The 12,744-nt window shown below is 50.7% G+C and overlaps 1 protein-coding gene across 2 annotated transcripts; it reads right to left on the bottom strand.

The window, feature by feature from the left end:
- On the bottom strand, positions 1-12,128 carry ACTL6B (actin like 6B; the record flags this gene model as incomplete). Of its 2 annotated transcripts, XM_079718555.1 has the most annotated exons (14): positions 1-81; positions 3,152-3,238; positions 3,448-3,543; positions 3,639-3,719; positions 3,817-3,931; positions 4,050-4,111; positions 4,264-4,353; positions 5,043-5,149; positions 5,215-5,309; positions 5,973-6,070; positions 10,816-10,916; positions 11,221-11,386; positions 11,580-11,656; positions 12,104-12,128. In XM_079718555.1, 14 exons carry the CDS (start codon positions 12,126-12,128, stop codon positions 1-3), a joined length of 1,281 nt encoding a protein of 426 aa, XP_079574681.1. The 2 variants fall into 2 exon arrangements, with proteins under 2 accessions (XP_079574681.1, XP_079574680.1); XM_079718554.1 differs by lacking the exon at positions 12,104-12,128 and having other exon boundaries at positions 11,221-11,418.
- Between the last annotated feature and the right edge of the window lie 616 nt (positions 12,129-12,744).

Below are 12,744 nucleotides of genomic sequence, written 5' to 3'. Positions count from 1 at the left end.
TCAGGGGCACTTCCGCTCCACACACTGCTTCCCGCCCTCCTCATATTCCTGCTTGGAGATCCACATTTGCTGGAAAGTGCCCTGGGTCGGGGTGGGGCGACATCGGCGGTCAGGGAGGCCCTGGAGAGAGGAAGAAGCGCCTCCCCACACGCCTCCCGCGCAGGCTCGACCCCTCGGAACCTCCTCCTCTCAAGCCCACAGCCCTCCCGCAGCCACCAACTTGCCCCATCTTCCTGTCCCCTCCTTCGTATTCAGAGGGCGAATACCCGCTTCATATCGTTCAATCCACGATTCATTCATTCAACAAGTATTTATTGAGCACCAGTCTGCCCGGGGCCCAGCGCTGTTCTCGAGCTGGGAGGTGGAGCTTACAGCCCCAGGCCAGCCAACCGGCGCCCCAACACTCCACATCCCTTCTCCACCAGATACCCTATCACTCCGTCAGGCCTTCCAAACACGCCAAGTCGCCCTCCTTCCCCCCCAAAATCTTTCCTCCTCCCTCCCCACCATTCCGACACCACCTAACATCAGGATATTAGGATGTCGTCACTTTGGCGCCCCACCTCCACCCTCCCGCTGAAACAAGCGCCTTGAGGGTCTCCAGCCCTGGCATTTCAGACTGCACCCTCTCTGTAGTTGTCCTGCCTCTGCCTGAAAGTTAGTATGTGTGTCCCTGCTTCTGTCCCTTGGCGTGTCCAGGAAGAACACACCTTCCTGGACCAGGTCATTCCCCTCCCTTCTGCTCACGTGCCAAAGCCCCACCCTTCCCACCATCTCTGGTTTCCAGTGCAGATCTCCGCGCTGAGTTCCAGACCCAAATACAGTAAGCCCCCTACATACCAACGAGTTTCCTTCTGAGAGCATGTTCTTAAGTCCAATTTGTTCCTAAGTCTAACAAAGTTAGCCTAGGTACCCAACTAACACAATCGGCTATGTAGTACTGTACTTTAATAGGTTTATAATACTTTTCCCACAAGTATATTATGTCTGCTGAAATAAATATAGGTACTAGGGATCCAAAGAAATCATAAAGACCACACACAATACTGAACGCAGTTTTAACAAATGTGGTCACAGTGAGGTAACTGGATTAAAAAAGATGATATCTGATTTTTATCTATCATTCTAATATCTATAATATCTAATGTACATTCCCATTCAAAATTCTTCAGAGTGAAATTATTTTATGGGCTTGAAATATAATTTTTAAATAAATGTTTTATTCTAAGGTTGCATATTCTAAGAAGTTCTGCACTGGTACCAATGAAATGAACACTTCTATTTTTTACTAGTACTGTACTACTGTACTCTATACAGTACTGTAAACTGCACAAAAGCAAATCACTTGTGGAGGATGCACGCATGTGACAATGTACGCCAGACACGTGAACTAACTATGTGATTGGACATGCGAACATTCGCATCTTTGAAAGTTCGAAACCCGAAGGTTCGTAAGTAGGGGACTTACTGTACTCAGCTGTCTTTGGACACCTCCTCCTCAGTGTCCCCTGGGACCTCACCCTCAACATGTCCACAACTGTGTTCACTATCTTCGCCCACACCTGCCCCAAACTTGCTTCTCTGGTCTTTCTCACCTTCTACAGTTGCCCTGTCCAAATCCAGTGGCCATTCGCTACATGGAACACTTGAAATGGAGCTATTGAGCACTTGAAATGTGGCTAGCCCGAAATAAGATATGCTCCACATGTCGAATATATACCGGATACTGAAGACTAAATCCAGAGAAAAGAATGTAAAACATCTTAACTTTTATATTGATGACATATGAAATGATAATACTTTGGATATATTGGATTAAATACGATATATTCTTAAAACTTAATTTCACGTGTTTCTTTGGACTCTTTTTAAATATGGCTACTAAAAATTTTTAAATGACATATGTGGCTCACATTACATTCCTCTTGGACAGCACTGCCAGGAGCTAGCATCCTGGGCCTCGTCCTTGAACCGGTTCCCTCTTACCTTGCGTATCCAAACAGTGTCCACATTCTGTCAGTCAGACCTCTGATAAGCTTTCAATTCCACCCCCTGATATCTGCTCCGCCATCAAACGCAGGTCACAGTGGAGACCACAGCAGCCCTCTCCAATCCACTCTCTGCTCTGCAGCCCAAGTGAGCTCACTCAACTCAGATCTCACAGCATCTGCCCACTGCCTTTGGCCTTGCCTGGCTCCCCCCAGGAGCCAAGCACCCTCTCTCCCACTTTGCCTCATATGTCCTTACTCACTCTTTCATCTCAGCTTGAGTGCCCCTTAGAGGCCCTTCATGACCCCTGAACGAGATCAAGTCTTCCTTTGAAGGAACACCCCACACTTTGTGATGACCTCCTGTTTAATCGTCTCGGCTTCCGCACTGTTCCCATGCACAGAGGCGGGGTCTAGGTCAGGCTGTCTGTCCACTTCAGATGCACTGGAGGGCCTCAACAACTGTGTGACTGACACACTCTCAGCCCTGAGCTAACTTCAGGGGTTCAGTCTCCTGTCACTCTGACCATTGTTTCTGTCTCCTTGGGGGCACCCACTCTAGTGGATATCCTCCTTGTCCTGTCATGGCCCTGCTGTCCCCCTCTGTGTGGCTGACACCTGCCCCCCCCCCAGATGCAGTTTGCGTCTTCACCTCTCGCTCAGCGTCTTGCCTCTACCCCAGCAGCTGGTCCAGACTGAACTCCCCACCTACCGCCCCAGAACCAACCTGCCAGCCTCCTTCTGTTTGCCCCTTGCTCACCACCCCATCCCCACCGCTACCCATTCCACGACTCCAGGACAATAGGAAGAACCTCCTGGCAAGGTCCCCTCACATCCAGCTCATACCCTGATCCCCAAAGACTCATGTCTGACATAACCTTCCCAAGCGTGCCTGTGGCCATCACATCACCTTGCCCCAAACCTTCAGGGTCTCACCCTGGCACACAGGACCACCACAATCTCATCCCAGCCAACCTCTCCGGCTTCCTGTCCTCCGCTCCCTGATTTGTGTCCTGATGTAGGATCCACCTTTCTGGGAGCACTGACTGCCGTTTCATAAATGTTTGTTGAATGAATGAATGAGGAGGCAGGCAAGGCGATGGGGGCTGTCTGGATCTGCCCTTCCCCACATTCAGCGCTAGGCCAGGCCCCTCCCCTCTCACCAGTGAGGCCAGGATGGAGCCCCCGATCCAGGGGCTGAACTTGCGCTCCATGGTGCTGTTGCTGGCGATGAGCTTCAGTCTCATGCTCTGGGGAGAAAGAGGGGCTGCGGGAAGCAGACACCTGGCTTCTGGGAAGGGGCAGGGCTGGGGGTAGGGAAGACTGGGAAGCCACAGCAGGAAGGGGCCACTCTGGCGGCCAGAATGTTTGCTTGATGTGTGGGAAGGAGGAAGGACTTGGTCCTGAAGGGCTGAGCCAGGACTGGAGTCCAGGGCCCTGGCCAGGGGTGGGTTCCTACCGGTGGAGTCTTCTGGGAAAGCTCTCGATTGAGCCTGTCAGTGAAGCCCTGGAGCAGCGTGTTCCCACCAGTGACAATGACACTGCCGTACAGGCCCTGAGAGCAGGGAGGAGGCGTGAGCAGTCACGGGACAGTGCCCCCCCACCAGCTTCTCCTGGGCCCCTCTGCCAAGACTCAGGCTTGGGCCTCACCGGGCGAATGTCAATGTCGCACATGCCGATGCTGGTGGTCACCACGTGGCCCACACCTAACATGGTGTTCCCCGAAAGGCCCTGCAGAGAAAGGTGACTGGTCCCCTCTCCCAGACCTTTGTGATCCTTCCCAGCTTCTCCCACACCCCAGGATCCAGGGCCCTCCACCCAGCCCCACCTTGACATTGGAAGGATCAAACAGGCCCTCAGGGATGCGGAGTCGCTCCGCACCATAGTCTGTGTTGTAGCCATTGGGCATCTCGTAGTGCACTGTGGGCATCTGCGCAGCCACCCTGCCCAGGAAGGAGCAAGACTCTGCTTGGGGGTGCTCCCAAAAGACCAGAGGTCCCCCCTGAGCTCCAGGCCTGCCCCCTTTCCCCACCCCCACCCCCAGCCATGAGCTGCACTTACTGCTCATCGTAGGGAGAGTCTGAGACCTGCAGCACGGAGGCCTGGAAGTCCTGGATCACCTCCTGAGAACCCAGGGAGGTGGTGAGGGCTGGGTTCCCACCTCAGGCCCCACCCCACCCTGCCTGCAGGGCCTCTGTCCCTCCCCGCGGCTCATGGCAGGGGACTAGGAGGTGGGGGGGTGCGGGGGTTTTGCGGGATTTCTCCAGCGCCTCACATTGCACATGTAGTTATGCCAGGACTTGGAAACCTGGGGTAACTTCTCCTTCTTCTTCCAGTTTGGGGGGGCGCCCTCCCGTACGGGCTCCTGTGGAGACACAGCCTGTGAGCACCCTACCCCATCCCACACTGGCCCAGCCCACCCTGACCACACCTGCCAGCTCTGCAGCTAATGGGGCACTGGGTTCTCTGCTCTGTTGCCCAGAAAAGGTGTTTCTCCCCCTTCCCTGTTAGAGGAGAGAGAACGGGGAGAGCCCATCCCCACAGATGCCATGTGTGCAGCGGGTACAGCTGATCTGAAAGGCTTTGGTCAGAGAACATTGAGGGCCCGGGGAATCCAGTAGGCGGCCAGACCTTAAGGAAACAGCCTTTTACGGATCCATGTTCCACGTGGGGGTCCCTTGCATGCAGTGTCTCATTTAACACTCACGGCAGCCCTACGTGCTGTTATTCCATTTTACAGGGGAGGAAACTGAGGCTTGGGAGCTTCAGTCTCATGCTCTAGGTCACACAGCTCTTCTGTGGCAGAAGCAGACCTTGAACCTGGGTCTACTGGACACCAGAACCCACCACACTGACCCTCACATACACATTCTGCTGGCAGTTGGCTGTGGGACCTCGGCCATATCCCTCAGCCTGTTCAGATCTCTGATGCCTCAATTGCAAACTGAGGGCTGAGGGTCTTTCTGGGGCCTGGCTGCTCCCCATCCTGATATCTGATGGGTCAGTGGGTCGACAGTCATAGGGTCAGTGCCCAGGACATCCCAGAGGCTCCACCTTGGCTGCGATCATGTAAGGCGGGATGATGTCAATTGCCATTTCCTGGAAGAGCTCTCGGCACTGCATGGAGATGAAGTCCCCTGCCAGGGGCGACTTGACAATGCCTGGAAAGGAGGGGGTGTCAGGGCCTGGTCCCTCAAGGCACCCCCGACCCCTGCCGAGGCCCCACCTTGCTGCAGGACGTAGCCATCGTGCACTGGAATGGCCGTGGTGTGGGTGGCCCCACTGTCCAGCACCAGACCTGTGGAGCGTCCATTTGCAAAGCTGGTGTGGGATGGGTAGGTCAAAGAGACAGCAGCAGCAAGAGGGGGCTAGGACCCGAGTCTGGCCTAGTCACTCTATTCTTTCCTGGATCCAGCCCATTCCCAGTCTGCAAATCTCTCCTTCTAGTTTGTGACCCATCTGCTAGAGAAAGGCAGCTGAGACCCTTGTCACTTTTTTCTTGTCTGAATCACACTCTCTTCCTCTATTCCTTCGTTTTGAGCTCCCAGCCTCTCTTTAGGTCTAGTTCTATGTCCCATGGGCTCTCTGAAATTAGGGGCTATATCGCCCCACTGCCTAGCATAGGGTTCAATGCAAGGCAGATCCTTAAATAAAATAAATGCTGATTGGCTGCTTGGGAAGGGAATAAACACCTCAGTGTCATATACCCTTCCCTCCTCCCTCCAGCCCCAGCCCCTGCTGTCTACTTGTCCCTACTCTCAATGCTCAGCCTGATCCAAGGAATGGGAAAGGGCCGCTGAGCTGGCCACCCCAAGGTCCAAGGCACTTAGCCCCCAGGGGCCCTCTGCACTAATGGGGCTCAGGGGGCTGTCTGCCCATCCAGGATATTACTCTCCATAGAATTAGGCCCAGCCTCCAGCTCAGAACGCCACACACCCCACCCTGACCCTCCACTCTGGCAGAGTAGCTTAACCCAGTGGATACGCAGTAAGCACAGCTGTCTTGCACAAGAAGAAGGCAGGAATGTTGTACTGCTCGAACATCAGCTCTGTCAGCTTCTCCCGCTTGGCCCGTGTGTTCCACTGAGGAGAAAGTGCAAGAGGGGAAGATTCAGGAAGGGAAAAGCACCGATCCATGTACATACCCGCCACCCCAACACGTATCTTGCGCTGAGGACAGAGGTCAGGTCCCCTGACCCTCATAGGTCTTCAGAATGTGAGAACTATAAAGAACTTTAAAGATCACAATTCAAACTCAACTGAAGAAAACAAAACTCAGAGAGGGAAACTGGCCAAGATCACACAGAAAGCTCTTGGTAGAGCTGGGTCTAGAGTCACAGTCTCTTGACTCGTAGCCCAGTGCTCTTCATTGTGCAATACACACTTCAGCACCCCCACCCCCAGCCGCCAGTACATCCCTCTTCCTCACTCTAATCATCTCAGAGGCAAGAAAGCTGAGGAAGAAGATTTCTGGGTAAAAATGTTGGATTGAATACAAACATCTGCTTTTATTCCCTCCCAAGATCCCAGCAAAACTATAATAGAGGGGGAATTAATTTAAAAAACAGCAACAAAAAACCCCCAAACTCACAAAAGCCAACAGGCACATAAAAAGATGCTCAGGGCTTCCCTGGTGGCGCAGTGGTTGAGAGTCCGCCTGCCGATGCAGGGGACACGGGTTTGTGCCCCGGTTCGGGAAGATCCCACATGCCGCGGAGCGGCTAGGCCCGTGAGCCATGGACACTAAGCCTGCACATCTGGAGCCTGTGCTCCGCAACAGGAGAGGCCACAACAGTGAGAGGCCCGCGTACCGCAAAAAAAAAATAATAATAAAAATTTAAAAGATGGTCAATATTTTTGGCCATTAGGGAAATGCAAATCAAAAGTACAATGAGATTCCACTTCACACCCACTAGGGTGGTGATAATAATTTAAAAACAAGACAAAACTACAAAACAGAAAATAACAAGTGTTGGAAAGGATGTGGAGAAATCAGAACCCTTGTCCATTGCTGTTGGGAAGGTTATATGGCTCAGCTGTAGAAAATGATTGGCAGTTCCTCAAAAAATTAACACAGAATTATCACATGCCCCAGCAATTTCACTCCTAGTTATATACCCAATGGAATTGCAAACAGGTACTCAAACAAATCCCTGTACACAGCTGCCCACAGCAGCACTATTCACAACAGCCAAGGTGGAAATAACTCAAATGTCCATCAGCAGATGAACGGAAAAACAAATTGTGGTATATCCATACAATGGATTATCACTCAGTCAGCTACAACATAAATTAACCTCGAAAGCATTATGCTAAGTGAAATAATACAGACATAAAAAGTCACATACTGTATGATTCCATTTATATGAATGATCCAGAATAGATCTATCCATAGAGACAGAAAGCCAACTGATGGTTGCCAAGGGCTGGTGGCAGGGGGAGTGGAGAGAAACTGCTAAATGAAAATGGGTTTTCTTTGGGGGTGATGAAAATGTTTTGAAACTAGATAGAGGTGATGGTTGCAGAATATTGTGAATGTATTAAATGCCACTGAATTTTTAACTTAAAAAAGGTTAATTTTATGTCATGTGAATTTTACCTGAGAGAGAGACAGAGAGGCATAAACCCTTAAAGCTTGAGAAGAATAAGAAATGAGAAAACAGCAACAAATTTTTGAAGGTTGGAAATCAGTTAGGTGAGCAGTAACTGACTTAACAGATTCAAGAATGCTGACTCCTAAACTGGTAGTGGAAAAAGCCAACAACAGCCTGTGTTAAATGGCAGAATCCTCACAGGGATTGGGAATTGGTAGTTTCAGGTACCTCTGGAAGTGGAAGGAAAGGGGAAATAAAATAAGATTGCTTAAAGCTATTCAAGTAACAGATCCCTAAACTCTCATCCTAATTCCATGTCACTAGGCTATTGCCCACTCCAACCTCAGCAGAAGAGTGGAAGTTTATTCTCTGGAGAGAGTAGAACTGAGGGTCTCTGAACTGGTGGGACACTTGTCACTGTTGGGAGTGAGGACACTATACTTAAAAGAGGGGAATTAAGTGATGTCATGCATATTGAATGCTGATAACATCAGCCCTATTTGCTCACTTGGCTTCCAAAAAGGGGTTGGGCAGTCCTGTCTTCAGGTTGGAAGTCTTCCCTGTGAGTTACATCAAAGATCTAAAGATGCAACATCCCAGTCAGACCATCCTATAATAAAGACGGCAGTCAGCAAGTCCCCCTGCCCAATCAGCTTTTTAGTCCCCCATTCCTAAACATATGCAGACAAGCAAGGATTTGTGGAAATCTGAGAAAAACCTAGGAAATGAGATAAAGACTCCCAAGAAAGGGCAGGGAAAAAAAGCAACTTGGAAGAATAAGTATACAAGGAGATGAAAACTTCCAAAGACAAAACTAATAATATCCCTATGAGATAACAAGTAATATTGTACCCATGAAATAAGAATAGGATGCTCTAAAAAGTAACATTCATGGAATAATAAAGACCTCCCGGGAAATAAAAATACAGGAGCAGGAATGAATTAAAAACTGAACAGAAGAGGTGAAAAACAAATGAGGGAATATCTTGGAAATTACAGGAAAAAGATAAAGAGATGGGAAATATAACAGAAAAGATGAGAACATTAGGAGACCAGTTCAGGAGGCACAAAATCCAAATAACAGGATTTCTCAAAAGAGAGAACAGAGAAAATTGAAAGAAATAAATCATCAAATAAGTAATTAAAATTTTTTCACTGAGTTGAAAGACATAGGTTTCCAAAATGAAGCGACACATTGGGTGTCCAGAGCCACAGACAAAAATAAACCCATATAATATTGTGAAATTGTAAAACACTGAGGACAAAGTGAAAATTTTATAAACTCTAAGAAACAAAAATAAGTTATACCAAAGGATCAGGAAATAAATGTTTTTGGCCTTCTTGATGGTAACAGTAGATGCTAGAAGACACTGGAGAAGTGCCTTCAAGATTACAAAGAAAAATGATTTCCAACCTGGAGTGTTATACCTAGCTAAACTATCAATCCAAGGTTAGACATGCAAGGTCTCAAAAATGTTACTTCTTATGACCTTTCTAAGGCAGTTAGTGGAAGATGTACCCCATGAAAACAAGGAAGAAAATCAAGAAAAGGAGTCATGTGATACAGGAAACAGGACTTCTAATACAGGAGAGGGGCAAAGTGTTTCCTTAAGATGATGGTGAAGGGAGATGTCAGGATGATAGCTACATCTTAGGATGATAGCTACATCTTCTGCGTAGAAGGTAACTAGTCCAAAGCAGAGCAGGTCAGTGGGCTCCTGAAGAGATTTCTTGATGATGAAATTGATAGAACACCTTAAGGAATTAATGTCTTGAGAAAAGATACAAATAACTGATGAATAATCTAGGGCCACATTATTAAGTAGATAGAAAAACTAAGGAAAACAGAACCAAGACAATTTTCAGTGCTAGAGAAAACAAAAAGTTGCACAGGAAAGGAAAATAAACCACAGTTTATTGCCTGGTTCAGGTCTGATTAGCATACATAATAATAAGAGTGTAAATACTGAATATTGATCTTTTAAAAAACCCCAAACCCTAAACTACAACTGTACTTTAGGTAAGAAATAAGAAATGTGTGTGGTGTGGGCTGGGGAGGAAAGAGAGCCAAATGCTCATTTTCTATAGTGGGAAATCCACAGATAGTGTTTAAAGCTTAAAAATTCACAATCAGCCATTTAAGTGTGATATTTAGAGATATGAAAGGTAATGGTGGGACTTCCTGGTGGTCCAGTGGTAAAGAATCTGCCTTACAATGCAGGGCACATGGGGTCGATCCCTGGTCTTGGAACGAAGATCCCACATGCTGCAGGGCAACCAAGCACACGCACCTCAACTAGAGAGCCCATGCGCCCTGGAGCCTGCATGCCACAACGAAAGAGAAAAAATACGCACACCACAACTAGAGAGAACCTGTGGGCCACAACGAAGAGCCCGTGCCGCAATGAAAGATCCAGCATGCCGCAACTAAGATCTGACGCAGCCAAAAAAATAAATAAATAAAATAAACAGGGGCTTCCCTGATGGCACAGTGGTTAAGAATCCGCCTGCCAATGCAGGGGACACAGGTTCAAGCCCTGGTCCGGGAAGATCCCACATGCCACGGAGCAACTAAGCCCGTGCGCCACAGCTACTGAGCCTGCACTCTAGAGCCCACGAGCCACAACTACTGAGCCCACGCACCTAGAGCCTACACTCTGCAACAAGAAAAGTCACCGCCAGAAGCCTGAGCACAGCAACAGAGAGTAGCCCTCATTCACTGCAACTAGAGAAAGCCTGCGTGCAGCAACAAAGACCCAACGCAGCCATAAATAAATAAGTAAATAAATTTATTAAGAAATAATAATAAATAAATATTTTTTAAAAAGGTAATAGCAAAAAAAAAAAAAAAAGCTAAAAGAGAGAAGAGCAATTGCCTCTGGAAAAGGGGCAATAGAAGGAGGAGGTTATGAATGGCATTTTTTTCTTAACATACTTTATAAAACAAATTGATTCTTTACATGTATGTATAATATTGACAAAGAATGTAAGTAAAAGGTCATAAAAGGACTTGGGGTGGTGGGGCAGTGTATAAGGTTGACTGGGGGAAGGGCAAGTGGATAGAGCTGGAGGAAAGAGGGAGGCATGGAGACTAAACCAGGGAGGAAGGAAAGTGGTTGAAGATGATGGAGTTGGAAGGAAAGTTTGAAAAGCAAAGTGGAGTGAGTGATGGCTTGAGGAGAGAGGTGAATGGTGGGCCCCAGGGCTTGACTAGCAGCTGGATGAGGCACTTACCGGGGCCTCGGACATGAGCACTGGGTGCAGATTTGGCTCAGACTTGACGTGTTTGCTGTAGGTGTGATCCAGGATCGCACGGAAGCACTCCCAGTCCTCGACTGGGGCCAGGAGACCAGTGGAGAGATGAGGGTGGGCAGGCAGGAGTCCAGGGACAGGAAGGAAGGGAAGGAGGGAAGGAAAATCCGGGGGAGGGGAAATAAGACAAGCTCCAGCGGAAGTCCCCCCTTCCCAGGAATCTGGTGGCCCCTGGTTAGGAACCAGGCAGCTGTGGGAAGAAGTGAGGGCATCCCTGGGACTTGGGCCGCTGCAAGGAAGACTCTATGGATGTGGGGTGCTGTGCCCCAGGTTGTTGGGTGTGGGCTCTGAGTCTGTGTCAGGAGGCAGTGGGTGGGGGCCCCGTACTCATGCCATTCTTGAGGGGTGACATGACCTCCGCTCCATCCCGAGGCACGTGGAGGGCATTGGTGTCGATGTGAAAGATCTTCCCTTTCTTCTCCTTCTCCCCCTCCAACTCCAGCCCGCCCCCCTCCTCCGCGGCCAGCAGCCCCACTGTGGTGGGGAAGTCAGCCTGGAGGGGGGCATGGGTGGAGAGAAATCAATCTCTTGCCCCGTTCCAGGCCCATGACAGGGCCCTCAGCCCACCCCTGGGTTTACTCCCTCATTCCCACTCAGCAAAGCTTCTCTCTGGGCTCCGAGAGCCCTGGGTCACTGAGAACCCTGGAGGGGAGCCCTAGGTTTTGGGGAGGGGCTGGAAGGCTCACCTTGGGGCAGTCCTCCCCAGCGTACCCAGCGCGGACTGAGAAGGAGCCAATGTCAAAGACCAGCGCCCCCACCTCATCTGTGCGGGGAGACAGACTTGTGAGGGGATCTCTCCCAAACTCTCTCCTCTTGGATTGTTCCGAAAGGAGGTCAGGGCAGAGCCACCTTCAACGCCGGATGGTGCGGGTGGGAGCTCGGCCAACAGTTTAGGGTCCTGGGAGTGGGGGTCGAGACTCCAAAGTCCCTTTCTGCTCAGTGGCCGTTTTCAGGCCACTCTCCTTGCTGGGCTGGGGGCCGGGCGGTGGTGGGTTGAATGGTAGAGAGGTTGGGCCCGGTGCGCGCGAACGTCCGGGGGCGGGGATCGAAGGTGGGAGTGGCGCAGGACACAAACCAGGGGCTAGACCTGCTCGAGCGCCGAGGTGCCAGGCCCCAGGGTGCCCAGAGCTTGGGTCTCGCGGGTTCGGGGCGCTGGGATTCGGGCGAGGCCGCGCCAGGCTGGAGAGCCCGAAGCCCGAGGCTCGCTCACCTCCGCCGTAGACGCCCCCGCTCATAGTGCCCTCTCAGCTGTGCTCGCGGCCCGTGGGCGGCGGCGGGATCAGCACCGAGGCTGCCGGACAGCTCCCGGGACCCCGGGAGGGGCGGGCCGCGGGGCGGCCAATCGGGAGGCCAGGTTCCCCGCCCCCAACGGCGCCGCCGATAGGCTGAGAAGCCAGACAATAACCCGTCAGGGGGCCGCTGCTTTAAAGGGGCAGACACCTCAACCTTAGGCGCCGGGGAGGGGATTAGCAAGGACCTCGAGGCCGGCCCTAAGGGATAGGCTGGCAGAGAGCAGGAGTACGCAAGAGATGGAGACCTTGTCCATTCGGAGACTGTAGGGTGACTGACGGGGCCCCTGCTCCCTTACTTTTTAAAATGGGGTCTAGAAAAGGGCGCCATCGTCTCCGAGACGCGTCCATTCTCAGGCTCCTGAGCAAGGTTCTGCCATACCCAGGACTGCATGAAATCACTGGGAGAGGAAGGGAAGGGAAGGAGAGGGAGAGGTATGGGAAGGGGTTGTCTCCATTTTCTCCCTGTTTCTTGCCACCCTTGTCTTTCTGATGGTCCCTCTTTTCCTCACTGGTCCTCTGGTGCCTGGGCCTTATACATACACACGTTTATGCACATGTA

This window comes from Hyperoodon ampullatus (assembly GCF_949752795.1).
Source record: "Hyperoodon ampullatus genome assembly, chromosome: 14".
Lineage (NCBI taxonomy): Eukaryota > Metazoa > Chordata > Mammalia > Artiodactyla > Ziphiidae > Hyperoodon > Hyperoodon ampullatus.
This window is presented reverse-complemented; position numbering and strand designations above follow the sequence as displayed.